This window comes from Peromyscus leucopus, chromosome 14 (genome assembly GCF_004664715.2).
Source record: "Peromyscus leucopus breed LL Stock chromosome 14, UCI_PerLeu_2.1, whole genome shotgun sequence".
Lineage (NCBI taxonomy): Eukaryota > Metazoa > Chordata > Mammalia > Rodentia > Cricetidae > Peromyscus > Peromyscus leucopus.
The window spans coordinates 67,277,330-67,295,059 of record NC_051075.1 but is presented as its reverse complement, the minus strand read 5'-3'; the positions used below and the strand labels follow the sequence as shown (position 1 = coordinate 67,295,059).

At 48.2% G+C, this 17,730-nt stretch overlaps 1 protein-coding gene across 8 annotated transcripts in view; it reads left to right on the top strand.

The window, feature by feature from the left end:
• The window catches only part of Ttc7b (tetratricopeptide repeat domain 7B), a 218,271-nt gene that overhangs the window by 154,274 nt on the left and 46,267 nt on the right, over nt 1–17,730 (top strand). For all 8 annotated transcript variants that reach the window (XM_028886638.2, XM_028886640.1, XM_028886634.2 and 5 more), the window contains 2 exons: nt 7,499–7,615; nt 15,507–15,604. In XM_028886638.2, coding sequence (XP_028742471.1) covers nt 7,499–7,615; nt 15,507–15,604 — 215 coding nt within the window. The remainder of the gene's footprint in view (nt 1–7,498; nt 7,616–15,506; nt 15,605–17,730) is intronic.

The window sequence follows — 17,730 nt, the reverse complement described above, 5'->3', positions numbered from 1 at the left end:
ACTTCATACCCACATTACATGGGAATCTAGCTGTGTGTGGTTTCCAACTGGGGGGCGGCAGGTAGAAGAGAGAGAGATTCTGTTTTTCACAAGAATCTTTCCAGTAGATTCTGCAGCTACACGTCTTGGTCTATACTCAGAGTAACAAAATATTCAGAGATCTGTTGAGGTCTTTTCTAGCTTTGCATTAAAAACTTGTATCTTCTTTTTCTACTGAGATCATAAATAAGAGATCATATATGTCAATAGTAGTTAGGTAAACCAAATGATCTATGACATTATTTCCTGGGTAACAAATGAATAACCAGATTGTCTGAGTGTCATTTACTGACTCTTTGCAGTGAGTGAGGACTCAAGGAATATTTGATATCTATTAACAGTCACGTGACCTGGCTGATACCTCATTCCTTCCAGCTGTTGATGAAAGGGAATGAGAAGGCTGTGTCTCAGCTTTGGCCCCGTACAGCTGTAAGCCAGCACCATGGGCTGCCTGGTAGGGATTAGTCACAGTAGCTAAACTCGGGGCCACAGGCTAGTTTTTTTGTTCATGTGTTTGTTTGTTTCTCTGGCATTCGTCCATTAAGAAAGCCCAGCCAAGTCAACTATGGCTCCAAACAGCACATAGTAGGCCTAGAAATGTTGAAGACAGTCAACAGAGGAAGAGTTCATTCAGACCACATTGGAACCTTCAGAAGGGTTGGCTGGCTGGATTTGAAGACATGCTTCTCCTGGACAGGGCTGTCTGCACATGGCCTGCTTCGCCTTCTCTTTCAGAACACCTGTTTTCAAATGACTCATCTGGCTTTAAATCCTCATCTCTCTCCTCATCACCACATTGCTTTGCATTTCTCATATCGCTCGGATCAGTTGGCTCGGCTGCCAACCCGTCTTCTCTATTTAAAATTGCTTTTGAGCACACTTGCCGCACCCACCCTACACCTCCACCTCTGCTGATCTAGTCTTTCCTTTGCCTAGTGTCACAGGCACGCTTTCCTTCAGGGCCTTGGCAGCAGCTCTGCTCCGTCTCCCCAGGTGGGCTGCCCAGCTCTGAAGTGTGTGTGGCAGGGGGGAGCCAGGGTTCTGTGGATCTGGGCCCACTGTAGCAAATCTCCCAGGCTGCTCTGTGCAGCTGCTTCTGCATCCTGCCCACAGTCAGGAGATAAGCAAAGGAAGGTTCCTAGCATGAGGAGTCTATGAGTTCACAGAGCCGCACAAGATCCCAAGTGTTCAGGTTCCTAGGATTTTATTTCTAAATCAGCTGCCATGAATGCAGCCCTCACAGCCAGTTAGTGCAGGTCTAGATGATTATTATGCAAGTTTCCTCCTCAAGGGACTTAACAAGCTATAGGATATCAGAGCCTCAGACGTTCCAGTTTTTTAAAATCTCTGTGTGTGTGTGTGTGTGTGTGTGTGTGTGTGTGTGTGTGTGTGAGAGAGAGAGAGAGGGGGGGGGGGAGGGAGGGAGGGAGGAAGAGAGAGAGAGACAGAGAGAGAGAGAGAGAGAGAGAGAGAGAGAGAGAGAGAGAGAGAGAGAGAGAGAGAGAGAAATGTAGGCTGGGTGGCTCAGTGCCTGTGTGAAGATCTTGAGGACCTGTAGTGGGAAGGACCACATTAGATGCCAGTTGTTGCTTTCTATGTTGTATGAGACAGGGTCTCTTGTTTCCCACTGCATACTCTAGCCTAGCTGACCAATGATCGTCTCCGGATCTTCCTGTCTCCGCCTCCCATCCCACTCTAGGAGTCCTGGGATTACAGACAGGTGCCGTCACCTCTGGCTTTATGTGGGTTCTGGGGATCCAAACTCAGGTCCTCGTGTTTACACAGCAAGTACTTAACACCCCCCCCCCCCAGCCATCTCCTCAGCCCTCACTGAGCATTCTTGATCAGAAAGTTTTGTGAGGCACATTAAGTTTCCGAATTTTGAAATATGCACTTTTAGCTTTATCTTTCCCCTAGCCCCAAGTTGGGACTTATGGGAGTAGACCCAGGAGAAAGGTGAACAAGAGTCACATACAGTGGGTGGGGCAGATTCCCGAGGGTCAGAGCATCATCCTAGGATGGTTCCGAGATGGCCAGCCTGCCTGATATGTGCCACTTCGACTCATTTCCTGTGAAGAACAATGGCATTTCACAGTACCACATGGCCTAGCTCCTCACCAGTACAGTTGTAGGTCCTCCCTAAGCCCAACACCATCTTTATTCCAGGAGCTATCTTAGGATTCTTTGAAAATTTCCAAAGTAGGGTAAAATATTATTTAATGAATTTCAATGAAAAGTAAAAGTTTGAGTAACTAGGGCATTCAAATACCTAGAACTTTATATGTATCAGACTTTGGGATGAAAGGCAAATCACTGATACATGTGCACAAATGTGACTGTCCTTCAATAGATCTTGTATGTGACATTCTAGGAGCAGAACCCCAGCAACCCACTCCTCAATTCCAGGCCAGAGCATGGTCCTCACTGGGCTGGAAGTTCTCAGAGGGCTGGGGACTGAGCCTTATGTCAACTGTATTCCCCCTGGTCTCACATTGCGGGGTTTAAATATTTGGCAGTAAATATGTGGACTAGACAGTGCTCTACCACCTCTTCATTAGTGTCATTGTAAGGTCTGAAATCAGCCTCTGCTTCTCGTTCAGTGCCTTGGAGTCAGATAGATTTAGAGTTCGGTGTCTGTGATGTGAGTTTGGGCAGATTAACTCTCTGCCTAATTTGCAGGGTTGTTGTGGAATCGGTGATTAAATATTTCAAGCGTCTTGCAGCTGCTGCTGTTGTTATTATTTTGCTTGTCTTGGAAGCATACGTTTCCTGGCTTATAATTTGTTATCCTGCAGTTGTGAGCTCTTGTGGTTTTGGCAATTGTGTTGTCGTTGGGTGGGGGTTACTCCCGTTCTTTAAGGCTGAAGAGGTGCTGTTTGGCATCCACTCTGAAGGATGAGTAGGTGCTTGAGAGGCCAAAATGCATGGCTTGAAAAGATATTTCGAATAACAGAAATTGTTGTTCTTGCAAAGCCCCAGGAGCATGAAGACTAGTGAGGTGAAGGAGGAGCTGGCCATAGCTTAAGCTGGGTTCCAGAGGATGGGCCAAGGTGGCAAGAGCCAGATCACAACAGGCATGTAGAAGATTCTAAATCTTAATTATTAGTGATGAAGTCTCTATTAGTTACTTTTCTCCTTGCTGTAGCCAAAGTGCCTGACAGGAAGCCGCTTAAGGAAAAATGCAGAAGGCAGATCTCTGTGAGCTTGAGGCCAGCCTGGTCTACAGAGCGAGTTCTAGGACAGCCAGAGTTGTTACACAGAGAAACCTTGTTTTGAAACACACACACACACACACACACCCCAAAAAAAGAGGCAAGATGCAGATAACGGAGCGAAAGCAGAAAGCATGGTGGTAGGAACAGGAAGTGCTTGTCGATCTGTGCTCAAATCAGAACGCCTGAGGGATGAACATTCTCCACTTGCTTTCCCTGTTTTATTCAGATAAGGACCCCAGCTTATAGGACGGTGCCCCAGATTTAGGATGGGTCTTCACACCCCAGTTAAACCAATCTAGAAACAGACCTGCCGAGATTTGTCTTGTCGGTCATTCTAGTTCCTGTCAAGTTGACCGTTGAAATTAACCACCACAGAATTGGATTAGTGTTTTAATGTGTTCTGTTCTTCATTAATTTTGATTTGTTTTCAATGGGTTTCTGAAAAAAATATGTTTTAAATAAGATTATTGAACTTTGAATCAAGTCTAGGAAGTACATGACTTCTGACGTTAAGTCATGGCTGTTCTTGGTGACATGTTCTTACCCGTGGTTTCCCCTCTTCTGCTCACTGCAGCAGGTGACAGGCATGTTCTGTGTCCAACACTGTCCTGAGCTTTCTCGTCACTTGTTTTGTTTTTCTTGCGTTGGGATTTCCACGGTGAACTGAATGTGTGATATCTTTGGATTCCGCAGCGTCAGACTAATGCAGGTCACTGTGTGTTCTGTGTTTCTGTGCCAGCAGTCCTTGCTTCCTGCCAGATGTTTTCAGCAGCCTGTTTCTGGAGAGATGATAAGCATCAGTTCTGTTTTCACCACTCTTTCCTGCCTTGTAAAGCTGCTGAAGGTCAGGAAGAGGGTGACGAGGCAGTGCCGTCTCCCTGCTCTCCTTGGGCATTCACAGCCAGCGAGTGTGCGCACAGGCCCGCACAAGTGTGCACGCGCACAGGCCCGCACAAGTATGCACACGCACAGACCTGCAGGAGAGCTAGCTGCCTGTGTTCCTGGCTCCCCGGCTCTTCCCTCCGCCAGGTTCTTTCTTGCTGCCCCCCCCCCCCCCGGTGCCTTTCCCGTCACATGTGTGAGCATTTCCACCACTGTTCTTCCTGTCTGCTTCTCTTAAATCCAGCCCACACCTCTCAGCTCCGTATCCCGAGTCAAGTGTTTGAAAACTGTTATTTCATGTTAATTAGAAGTTCTTTCCCAGCCAGGAAACCTTCACAGAACTGTTCCCTCAAGCCAAGGCTTCAAGATGCACCCTGGCATTTGTACTTGGGGACAGTGGAAGGAATCATGGCTAATTGCTACTAAACAAGGAAACATTCTCACCCACTCCCGGACTTTTCTATATGCCTGGCCAAGCCATAAGACCTTGGTTTGCTCTTACCACCCAGCCCCCTACAGTGTGTGAGAGGCCTGGAGGCTTCACCGCCCTAGGAGAACTCTCTCCTGGTCACAGTTGCTTGGCAGTCACCTCACTTAGACAATCCCATGGGCCTCCAACCAGAAGCTGCTGCTTCCCTCCTAACATGTTGGATTTGGGTAGAAAATTCTTGACTCATGTAGGCTTCAGCAGGAGTTAGCTTCTGGCTCTTTTTAAACACTCTCGAGAGCCCCTGAATGGCTGCCAGTATCTGGAGGTGGCCCCAGGGGCTTCAAGGGAGTCTTCATCTCTTCAGATAGGTGGGTCAGAGCCGAGCCCCATGCTTGTCTGGCCTTCCTGTGTGTGCCCACTACTTGCAGGTCAGGGACCACAGCCTTCTCATCACCTGCCGCTTGCTGCCTCAGCCCAGGTTCTGCACTGCCAACCAAAGCATGAGGAGCAAGTTTCAGACCTAACACTTCCCTGGGAGCCACGAGCAAGCACCCTCAGGCTTCCTGTGCTCTGTTGGGAGATCGTGGCAGAGCCAAGTTTGGCTAGTGTTGGGGCAGGCTGCTCCTGTCCCATCTTTCACCACAGGGACTTCACTGCTCTGAGTACCATGAAGGTGGATATTATATCACAAGAGGCTGAAGAACTCTCCTGTACCTCATTTAGACCACTTGAAATGCACGTCTTGATCTCCACGGGTTACAGAGAAAGCCGTTGATGAGCAGGTGTGATGAGAGGGTCCAATGAACAGAGAGCAGTCACAGTCACAGGCACTGTGGAGGGAGGGTCGTGCTCCAAAACGCAGCTGGCCAGAGGGCGCAGCCTTCGATGTAGAGAAATAAATACCACCTCCCCATGGAGGTGATTACAGGGACGACACTACCTGTGTGTCTAAGTGCCACATGCAGGCCTGGCACAGAGGAGGCCCTCAGCTGTCCTCAGCTGTCCCCTTCCTATCTTTACTAACAAACTGCAGCTGCTAGAGTCTGTCCCAAGAAAAGACGATAAAATAAGAAAGTGGTCGTGGAAAGGCTTACTTGAAAAGGTTAGTTTGGCTGAACTGTAGAAAAATCCGAGGGCTAGTCAGTACTGGAGTCAGGATCCAGATTCCAGCATCCCGAGCTGCAGGAGAGGCAGCAGCTGCCCAGCTCTGTGGAAGTAGAGGGTGTATGGCACGTGACTGGGTAGTGAGGCGAGAGCTTTGAAGGGCTGGTGAGGGGTTTTGACTCACTTTGGAAGTGGTAAGGAATGGTGCCTATTTCTCTAGCTGGGACTGAATATAATTATTGAATGGGTCTGTAATAAGGTTTCTGAGAGCTGAGGGAGTAGACAAGGGAAATCTGGTCTGTGCTAGAACCTTCTCAAGGATAGTGGTGATGAGTCCAGGGATTATGAAAGCTGTGGGCTGCAGTCAGTTGTCTGATGTCTACAGGGAGGACAGTTTGGAGTAGACTGAGTCAGAGGCCTAAAGAAGGGAAATTCTTCAGCTTAGCACTCAGGTCTAGATGAAGCCATGGGTGACATCAAGAATAAGGAAATACTTTCAGGATTGTGAAGGGACTCAAAATCCAAAAGTCTAGCCAGTAAATAGCTGGGCTAGGCAGGCCCCAAGAAGAGGCCTGCACCATGGTCCTCTTGACTGTGTGACTTCAGGAAGTCTTTTTTTTAAAACAGGGTATTCCGCAGCTCAGACTGGCCTGCAACTCAGTGTGTAGAAGCTGACAGTCATCACCCTGCCTCAGTTTTTTGCATGCTGGGATTACACGTATGGGTTACCATGTCCAGCTCTGTAAGCTTTCAAAGCTTCTGAGAGAGTGAGCATTCTCCTGGAGGGCTCTCCGCAGATATTTATACCACCTGAGTCATATCTCCTGTGTAATCTTATAAATAAACCAAGGTTCACTTTTAATGAATTTCTGAAGTTTCATAAATAAATTGGCTTAGTTCTAAAAAGCATGTTTTTAATAAAATCTCTGTGTTCTGAATAAAATTGGCCACTTCAGTGCTTTTAACCTCACCACAGTCCGTCATGCTGTGCTTGCATTTGCCTCCATGGGGAGACTTGCACAAGGCCATAGGTTGACCAGCAAGTTCAAGAAGCCTTGACTCTGCAGCCTCTGCTTCTCCTCGCCCCTGCAGGTGCATGGCTGGCCCAGTCTAAGATGAGTGCAGTTCAGGGCCGACACAGGTCTAAACCACATGGGGTCCTAGTGCTGAGAGGGGCAGAGGACACAGCCTGGTACTAACCGAGGAGCTATGTCCAATTGAGAACCACTCACAAAGGAAAAACCAGTTTCTCCAAGGGAGTCTCGCTGGGTATACAAGCCACACTTAAGGGCAGACCCAGTGCCCAGCAGTAGACAGCCAACACAAAATGAACTCCATGGGATTTTTAGAAGGTTTTTGTCTCATGCTTTGTCTGGCCTTCTTTATTTTTTTCTTTTTTTAAACCTTACTGGTCTTTTGCTTATACATTGTTTCCAATTTTGTGTTTTTAATGGAATTTCTGTGTGTGCAATGTGTGTGTCACTGCGTCTGTTTGTGTTTTTGTGCTTTTCTTTGGCTCTTCTTCCTGTTTATTTGTTCTGTCCTATTCTGGTTTGCTTTTATTTTATTATTAATTTTTTAGATGCTTGTATGTTTTCTAATGAGAGAGAAAAATAAAGGGGGTGGATTTGGGTGGTTGACTAGGATCTAGGAGGAACTGGGGGAGGGGAAACTGTGATCAGAATATACTGTGTGGGGAAAAAAATCTATTTTCAATAGAAATTAAAATGAGGGCCGTGGCTCCCGCCCTAGCTGAGCCCACTTCTCATCTGATTGAAAGGCAGGCCTCTGGCTTGAGCTGTGCGTTTTCTCTCTTGTCTTTCTGTAGACTACTGTTTTCCAAAGTGAAGTTGGAGTCGCTCTGCCGGGGCCCAGACGAGGCACTGCTCACCTGTAAGCACATGTTACAGATATGGAAATCCTGCTACAACCTCACCAACCCCAGGTAGGAGGCCACGGGTGCCTGTTTTGTGCCATGTTTGCGTGGGTAGTACAAATCAGAGCCCTCGCCTCTGGGCATTCATCTGGCATTAATTCTGTCACTCCCCTGTACCCCAGGTCTCCACAAATGCTAGATAATAATGATGAAGTCTTAGGGTTTTATTGCTCTGAAGAGATACCATGACCATGGCAACTCTTACAAAGGAAAATATTTAATTGGGGTGGCTTTTAGTTTAGAGGATTAATTCGTTGTTGTCATGGTGGAAAGCATGGCGGTGTGCAGGCAGACATGGTGCTGGAGACGGAGTTGAGGGTTCTACATCTGAATCAGCAGGCAGCAGGAAGACAGAGTGAGCCACTGGGCCTGGCTTGAGCATCCGAGATCTCAAAGCCCACCCCAGTGACACACTTCCTCCAATGAGGCCACACCTCCTAATAGTGCTGCTGCCTATGGGCCTGTGGGGTCATTTCCTTTCAGCCACCACATGGAGCGTCATGCTTCTCCATGGCTGATGAAGCCTCTAAGTCATGGGTTTCTTTTGTTCCCCTCTCCTCCCCACTCCCACCCCATAATAACCCATGGATGACCCATAATGATTCATTCACAAATGCTTTCTCTCTCCAGCCTGGGACAAACTTAACCATCTTTCTAGAAATTGATGTATAGACGGTCAGTGACATACTGCAAATGGGTTTCCTGCAGTAATATTTAAAGATCTGTGTCAACAGCAGGCCACATCCTATTCAGAAGGGAAGTTGCTGTGAACACAGTTAAAAATAATTCTGAAGAAGTTAAAATTATGATTCATACAAATATAAATAAACACATATTAAAGATTTTATTAACTTCATTTATGAAGGAGCCAGTGCAAGTTAATATCCATTCAGAGAAGAATTGGAACATGTATCTAGGCAGAAATGCTGAAATGAATTTACATCTGGGTGCAAACATAGTATCTTATGATGGGATATGTAATGTGGGGTTGTCTTTCCCCAAGGTAGAAGTCAATTGTATACCCCACAGACAGATTTGTGCTAATGGTTTTCTACAGGTTAACTTCTGCCCCTTAGAGCTGTGTAGTACTTAAGTTAACAGGAAGTCAAAGATGCTCTCCTTTGTGTCTGTGGAGGAACAGCCAGGCAACCCTGGCAGGTCACACAGCAAATACCCCAGAGCCCATTTGCCCCAAGTCTGGGGTACATTGCCAGAGGAATTTAGCAAAGAGTTATCCGATGATTCAGGTGACTGCCCACAATTCAAACACCCGAGATTCCTCAAGTTCATGGCAAGGTGTATGTATGACTTACAGTGTGCTCTAAGGAGGCAGGGGCAGACAAGGGGTCACTCAGTGGAGCAGGAGTGTTGGAGGCAGACAAGTAGGCTGGTAGCCATGGTCTGCAGAGACCTCCAGAGAGGAAGGGTGGACTGTGAGTTAGGCAGTGGGAAATGGGAACTTGGATTTTTTTAACAAAGTTTCTTCGGTTGAACAGGATGCGGTGGCTCACGCTGTAATTCCAACTCTGGGAACCCAAGTTAGGAGGGTTGCTGAGAGTCCAAGACCAGACTAGATATGAGTTCTAGACTAGCCTAGACATCAGGATTGGAGAGCCTCTACAGCCCAGCCTACAGCAGATCCTGCCTCAGCTGGTTGTTTCTGTGCTGGAGCCCATCCTTTGCCTGTACCTCCTTTAGAAAGGAGAAAATAAACCATCAGCGTTCTCTTTGCCAATTTCCCTCAGTTCTCCACACCTCTCCCACCTCCCCACATTTCCTCCCACTTAGCAACCAAGAATATTGAATGTGCAGAGAAAAAAATAGCAGAATTGGAAAGCCTTTAAAAATACCTAACCAAATGCCTGGCTGTGTCCATACTCTTCTTCCCTTGAAAGACCTTTTAGGGCCAGAGCAGGGTGTTCCTGCCTGGGGGTGGAGATGACCCCTTCCAAAGCTTTGGGCATGAGGTGGAGATGAGCCCTTCCTAAGCCTTGGGCATGAGGTGGAGATGACCCTTCCAAAGCCTTGGGCATGGGGTGGAGATGAGCCCTTCCTAAGCCTTGGGCATGAGGTGGAGATGACCCTTCCTAAGCCTTGGGCATGAGGTGGAGATGACCCTTCCAAAGCCTTGGGCATGGGGTGGAGATGAGCCCTTCCAAAGCCTTGGGCATGGGGTGGAGATGAGCCCTTCCTAAGCCTTGGGCATGAGGTGGAGATGACCCTTCCAAAGCCTTGGGCATGGGGTGCAGATGACCCTTCCAAAGCCTTGGGCATGGGGTGCAGATGACCCTTCCAAAGCCTTGGGCATGGGGTGCAGATGACCCTTCCAAAGCCTTGGGCATGGGGTGCAGGTGACCCTTCCAAAGCCTTGGGCATGGGGTGGAGATGCCCCTTCCAAAGCCTTGGGCATGGGGTGGAGATGAGCCCTTCTACAGCCTTGGGCATGGGGTGGAGATGACCCTTCCAAAGCCTTGGGCATGGGGTGGAGATGAGCCCTTCCAAAGCCTTGGGCATGGGGTGGAGATGAGCCCTTCCAAAGCCTTGGGCATGGGGTAGAGATGAACCCTTCCAAAGCCTTGGGCATGGTGTGGAGATGACCCTTCCAAAGTCTTGGGCATGGCAGGGAGGCACAGCAGCCATTTACTGGAGAGCTCCCTGTACGTTTGTTTCAACTTCATCTTCTCAGGATATAAATAAATGTTTCTCAGCAGCCCTCACCATTGCACAGATTTAGGCATGCTTGGGCAGCTGGGGTGACAAGTGACCCTGGCTAGGGAGTGCAACATGCAGAAAGAGGGCTAGCTCTCGGAGTCTGCACACTTCAAAGCCCCCAGATACAGCAGCATAGGACCAACAGCCTCCAGGCTGTCTTTAGGTAATGTGGACTTTAGCCCAAGGCAGCATCTTGATAAGAATTACGTGAAAAACACCCTTTGCTTAAAAATAAGTAAGCTGAAAACTGAGCAGAAAGGTTTTTACAGGAAGCAATTGGTTTCTGTCCAGAGGAAGTGGGTCTTTGCCAGCTGCCTGGCTCTGCTGCCCTTGCCTCTGCATGTTCAGTTATGGTGACCCCTTTGCTCCACCTGCCTGGGTTTCCCAGTCTTCCCCAGGTCCTTGCATATCCTTGCAGAGGCTCAGCACAAGCCCTCAGGGCACTAAGAGGAGGTGGAGGAAGACGTGGGCCATACAGAGAGTGGCCAAATTGAGACTAGCCCCTGACTGTGTTCTCAGCAGCTCTTTCCATCTTTATTTTTGCTTGAGGGAAATCATAATAGAAGGCGGCTGCTGAGCTGAGCCTTACACAACGTGTACCAATAGGGTTCCACCTGCTGTTGTAGGACGCAGTTCCTGCTTTGGGCAAAGTGGGTGGACATTCTCTCCAGCATACATTTGGTGAAGTGCTGCCATTTTAGGGGGCTGGATTCTCCTTCCCTGGGCCTGAAAATTTTCCTACATTTAGGATAGGGATATGTCTTCTCTCCCTTAATAAAGAATAAAGCCCCCTCAATTCTCTATAATGACTTAGCCACTCAAAACAGCATGAATCTGACCAGAACCTCAGAGAAAGGTCCCCATGGGCTCCCAGCATCTGAATCACAGCATTTCAGCCCAGTATGGGAGTAATTATTTTCACTGAGAACTTCCCTGTGCCGGCACCACACGGGGCCATTAGCCTGCGGGGTAACTATGTTTCTACCTCAGAGGAAACAAAGTTGAAGCTAAAGGAGACCGCGGAACATGTCCAAGTTCTCCAGCTGAGATATACAGTAGAGCTGCCTTCAACCCGAGCCTGTCTGACACCAAAGCTCCTCCAGGACAGCATGCTGTCTCCTGATGACAACCTGTTTCTCCTCCTCTTCTTCTTCCTTTTAATTGTCAATCACTTCTTTTCCCTCTGATGACTGCCACCTGAGCCATCTCTGTCATTAGTCATAGGCTGACATCTTCATGATTGGAAGAAACTTATTTCTTCCTAACTCCTATTTCAGTCACTTACCAACAAATAGCATTTAAAGCTGACACACACAGATGCGTATTTTCGTTCCTTCAGCCCTACTAATAATCATCAGCATTTTGGTAGGGCTTTTTTATTTTTCAGAACATGCTCTCATTCTGTCTTCAGAAAAGCTGAATCACATGGGCAAATGCCATGTTGCATCCAACTCATTTTACTGTTGCAGAAAGTGAGGCCCAGAAACACTGAGAGCTTGTGCGATCATTATGACCCAGACCTAAGAAGCTAGAGAGGAGCAGGGGTCCTGTTTTAGTCAGTGTTCTGCTGCTGTGAAGATTCACTGTGAACACGGTAACTCTTATAAAAAGAAAGCATTTAACTGGGGCTTGCTCACAGTTTCAGAGGTTTAATCCATTATCATGGCAGGGAGCATGGCTGCGTGCAGGCAGACATGGTGCTAGAGAAGTAACTGAGAGTTCTGCATCTGGATCCACAGGCAACAGGAAGAGGGAGAAACTCCTTCACCTCACTTGGGCTTTTACTCCACCCCTAGTAACACACTTCCTCCAACAAGGCCACACCTCCTAATCCCTCTCAAGTAGTGCCACTCCCTAATGACCAAACATTGAATTCTTATGAGCCTATGGGAGCCCATTCTGATCAAACCAGCACATTCCATTCCTTGGCTCCTATAGTCTTTTAACCCAAATCATAATGCAAAAAATGCATGACATCCAACTTCATTGTCTATTGCAGTCTCAACACTGTTTAAAAGTTCAAAGTCTCTTCTGAGACTCAAGGAAATCTCTGAACTATAATCCCCTGTAAAATCCAGATCAAAAAGCAGATCACATACTTCCCACATATAATGGCACAAGATATACATTTCCAGTCTAAAGGGGAGGAAAGGGAACATGATGAGGAAATACTGAACCAAAGCAAGACCTAAACCTCTCCTGTCAGCCTCTGCTATGGGTTTCTGTCTGCAGCCCCTCTCTTAGATGCAATATACATTGTGTGTCACACACTTTCTAGGAGCTGGGAAGAGGCAAGGCTGTGGATAGGAACTCCAGGGTTCTGACTCCTGGTCCACCAGCTCCACCTTCACCTCCACCACCACCTCGTGCTTAGCCTCTCTGTGGTTATGGAGGACAGGAAGGGTTTCTAAGAGAAATTTACAGTTCCAGTTTTACCACCGTCCACCATACTCTGAATTCTCAGTCCTAACAGGGCATAGTAATTCCCTGGAGGTGCACATATATGTGTGTAGACATTTCCAGCTTATACACTATGGACTTGGAGAGCCTTCTGATTTCCTTTCCCGAAACTACCTCTTAGCACATATAACCAGGAATGGTTTTCTCTGTTTCTTGCCATCTCCCTTTCCTGGGAGATGTTCCTGGCAGCCTGAGTGCCAGGCTGAGAAGTGAGGTGAGGTGATAAGTGGTTCATGAGAAGTACCCAAGTAGACAGAGTCCCAAAGGGAGAAAGGAAAGTGACTTTTAAGTCAGTGAGAGGAACATATCTAGAAAGAAAACATTCAATTTGGAAGTAAAAGCATCTCAATTTTGAATGATGCACAGTTGCATGTACGATGTTTTTAAGGGGGCAGTGGAAGACAGAATGAGGGATATACCCAAATGTGGCTCTGCCGATGGGGGGAGATGGTCTTGCATCATTATCAGTGATTATGGTTGCAATTGAGATTTCTAATGTTTGAAGTCTGAAGCCTTTAACTTCCCACATCTCCCATGGTCACCGGAAGGCCAGGGGTAAGCTGTCTGTTGGGAACTCACCAGACATAGTAACCCAGACAAATGTTTCTAGGGAGCTATGTTTCTGACCTTTGGCATGTGCCTGAAAGTTATAACTCTCCAGAATGTTCCATCTGCACACACTTTCCACCCCTACCCTACCCTACCCACTTCTGTGTAGGAAGATAATCTTTCCCTACTCCGTCTAGCTAGAGAGATCACTGAAGTACAATGGCCTTGCTCAAAGTGATAACTCATTAGTGACAGACGTGGGATAAAAGCCCTGATCCCTATCCAGGCTCCAGGACCCCAGCTTTGAGATCCTTCCAAAGCATCACACACGGCAGCCAAGCTCACGCTCTGGAGCTTGCTGAGCGTTATGGCTGCAGCACCTCCCAGCAGGGTCCACTGGATGCCGGGGCAGGTCCTTCCTCTGCACTGTTAATCCCTCGTGTGTTCCAGAATCTATTATATATTCAGAGAAAGCCTCCTGAAAACTTCCTGGATGGGGAGCCATTTCAGTTTTCAGATCATTAACCCTTTGTGATTGTTTCTATTCAAAACACTATGTGAACAGACCAGTATTAGAAACAGTCAGTCCATTTGACATGATTGTTTGCTCAGGCTTTTGCATTGTCTTCTGCTCAGGGAGAGTGTTTGTTTCCCAGTGCGGAAATTAATAGTGCAGCTTCCAGCAAGCCTGTATGGATGATGTAGTAAGTGCAGGCTGACAGTCTGCAGTGAGCGAGGTTTCCTCGGCTTCCTGTTTCTCTAACTCCATCTCTGGACGGGGAAATTGTAGCCTGTAAACTGTGTTAAGGTTCATAACGAATCTTGTCTGTGCTGTCGGGCGGCGGCAGCAGCAGCTGTGCACAGGAAGGAAATTGTGTTCCTTTATTGTAGATTTCAAATGTCTTAACAGGAAAAAAAAATCACTCCTAGTGCTCCAGACATTATCATGATAGGAAAAAAAAATAATAATAATTTCTACCTACTTCATAGATTGTGTCTTAGACTCTGTATGGGCCAAGGTTCTTTAACTGCTTCATCTCTGATCAACCTGCAGTGGTGTCCATGTGACGGTGCTAGTGAGTGGTGCCAAGCCTGTTTTGTAGGCCAAGCTGGAGAAATGGGCGTCAGAAAGATGGGCAGTGCTGGAAGCTGGTGGGCGTGGCTGTTTGGAGGCAGCCACCAAAACCCTGCTGTATTGTCCTCAAGTCCCCTCTGGCCGTCCTTCTAAGCTCAGGAAAGCCAGGGGGCCACAGCTCTGCTGTGACTGGATCACAGAAGCACTTCACACCACCTTTTCCTGTGTATTAAGTGGGAATACTAGCCATGTAAGGAATCCCCTCAAGTTCATGATAGTCACACTGGAAAGCAAGGACCAGGAAGCCTCAAATCCAGCAGCTGCCCTGGGAACTATAGGAATTTTGAGAAATCGTAATTGTCCTAGAAGTTTTAATATGCTTGGTCTGGATGGGGCCTTGGCACTGCAGAATTTTGGAAATGTTCTGGGTAATTGCTCTCATGCCACAGAGTTCAAAGCCCTGGTGTGGTTGGCAAAGACATCTTGGAGGGCAGTGCATTAGGAGCTGGATAAATTCATTCCAAAGTTTCCTGGCACAGAATGCCAGCCCTTCTCTCTAACTAGAAGAATCCCTCCCCTCCTTTCCCTTCCCCTCCCCTCTCCTCCACTTCCCTTCCCTCCCCTCCTCTCTCCTCCCCTCCCCACCTCCTCTCCTCTCCCATCCCCTCCCCTCTCCTCTTTTCCCTCCCTCCTTTCCCACCTGGCTTCCTCCTTCTTCCTTCCTTCCTCCATCCTTCTTTCTCTCTTTCTCATCTTCTTTGTCCGTGTAAAAGATGTGCGTGTGAACAGGTGTACACATGCCACAGCTCATCTCTGGTGGTCAGAAGGCAATTTCGGGGAGTTGGTTCTCCCCTCCACCATTGGTCCTGGGGGCCAAACTCAGATTGTGAGGCTTAGGCAGCAAGCGCTTCTTCTCTCATATCTTATAATGAGAAGAGAAGGAAAGCAGCCCGGCTCTGTGGGCATCACTGAAGCCAAGGGAGCAGGTCCCTTTGAGTAGGGGGGGGGGGCCGCTATGAGGAGCGTCTGGCAATGTGCTGCAGCTCTCTAGGCCACTTTGATCTTCGTCTTTTGGGTGACTGACATTTACAGTGTGTTTTGCAGCGACTCTGGACGTGGGAGCAGCCTCTTAGATAGAACCATCGCTGACAGACGACAGCTTAATACAATCACATTGCCAGACTTCAGCGATCCTGAGACAGGTGAGAATCAAAGGCCAGAGGGGGGATCAAAGAGCGGAAGGTGGGACCAAATGCCATCAGCAGAGTCGGGGGAGGGAGTAAGGGGGGCTGTAGAAGAATGTGGGACGAGGCCTCAGGCGAATAGCTGGACGCTGCACACTTAACTGAGGTGCAGTTCTTCAGTCTCCTTTTGCAGGGTTGGTTTACAGTGAAGAAAGGAATATTAGCCCAGATCAACTCCTCATTTGTTTCCCCTCGCTCAGGGAACTGAACCTTTGAAACCACAACTAGGTGGTTTCCGTGCACATCAGGTTCCCTCTGTGCTATCTCCTGTGGGCTTCTGCCCTTGTTGAAATCCGCCATCTGACTTCCAGTCGGATGCATACATAGACACACATGCTTCCAGCAGGAGCACCTGGTGGGTGGCAGGGCCTTCTGAGCTGCTAATTCTGCTGTCCCCACGTGGTGGCCCATGGCACTTACTACCTCTGTGCAATGTTTCTCATTGGCTGGTAAAGACCTCTGGGGGCAGTGTGTTCCCTGTTCATGTGCCCACAGCTCCCTGGCTGCAGGGAAGTGAGCATACCTCCCTAGTTTTCATAGCTCCAAATAGGCAGTTCCAGCATCAATGCTGCATCGTCACTGACAGTCTGGGGACTCCACAGACCCACAAAACATAATGAAATTCACTCAGTTTCAAGCCTGAGAAGTCGTTCTAGAACACCATTAGAATCAGCTTCTGCCACTTCTCCCCTCAACACCCAGCAAGGGACACTGCTAGTCTCTATGCGGCTCACTTCATCTTTTATGGGATAACTTCATAGGGGCCCCTGGCTCTCTTTCCTGTCTGTGTGCCACATCCCAGCTCCTGACATCCTCTGGAAATTCCAGTCCTAGACGGGTGGTAGGATTGGGTCTGGGAGCCTGGTGGTGCTTACAGAACCATCCCATAGCGATTACTGACTCATGCCTGCCAAGGCTCCAGATTCAAACTCAGCCTACAAAGTTCCATCCAGAGCCCCTGGCCCTGTTTTAATGACTGTTGGACACAAGAAATGATACAAACTATGGCTCGATAGAGTTCACTTGGCTAGCAAATACTGTTTACAGGCACACTGGTGTAACCACAGGCCACTCCTGGAGTAGGCCACCCCACATTGGTCAGCATTTGGGGGTGGGCACAGACTCCAAGGCAAAGCCCTGCCTTGTGGATGTATACAGTCATCCCAGGGGGCTTTTAAGGTCCTTGTAGAAAGGAAAGGTCAGACTGTCAGCTCCAGTCAAAGTGAGGTGAAGCTGGGACAAGGAGAGAAGAAAACCAGGGACACCAACCATGGCCACTGCCAAAACTCAAGCTGATTCCCAAGAGCTGCTGTGGCCACTGAGGGCTGCCCTCCCCTCAGCCTCTTCCTCAGTGTCCCATGAGAACAGCCACACTAAATCTAAGCTCTTCCCTGTCGCCTGGCTTGGATCTTAATTTCTCTTCAGGTTCCAGGACTTGCATGCTATTATTAGTAACAGGGTGCCGCAGAAAACGAATAAGGCCCTTCTTCTTGCTGCCCTCTGCTCCTGGGAGCATCTTCCCGGGGACTCTCAGGAGTGCCTTCCACAGGATAAGCCTCCGGTGTCGTGTTGTCCAAGTGGACTCTAGGCCCTAGCTAGGGTAATGGCCCACTATTTCTTCTCTCTTCTCTACCTTAGTGGCACTTGTGTGGCTGATCCCTTGGAAAGGTCCCTTATTCCAAGGAAGTCCAAGTATCGTATCTGGAGTTTGGGCTTCTGGTTCCCGTGTCCCTAGCAAACACCAGTAGAGACCACCCCCTCCCATAAGCAGGCCAGTAACTGTCTTGTTGCACTATGTAAATGAACCCTCTAGGACCCCTTTTGTCTGACCTGCTGTGGATCGGTGCTGTCTACACAGCATCATTTAACCCGTAGACCAGGGGTCAGAGAGCGAAGAGGCCTTCTTAGGGGAAGTCTGTCACTGAGCATAAAACACTATGAACTGCTAGTGTAAGCTGGAAGAATTAGGAAGCTTCACCTTGAAGGGGAAACGAGGCCTCTGTATTCTTTAGTTTGGTTCCTTCGGAGGTATCTGGCAGCATGATTACCTTAGTCACACACCTTTGTGGATGGACTTTCTACCT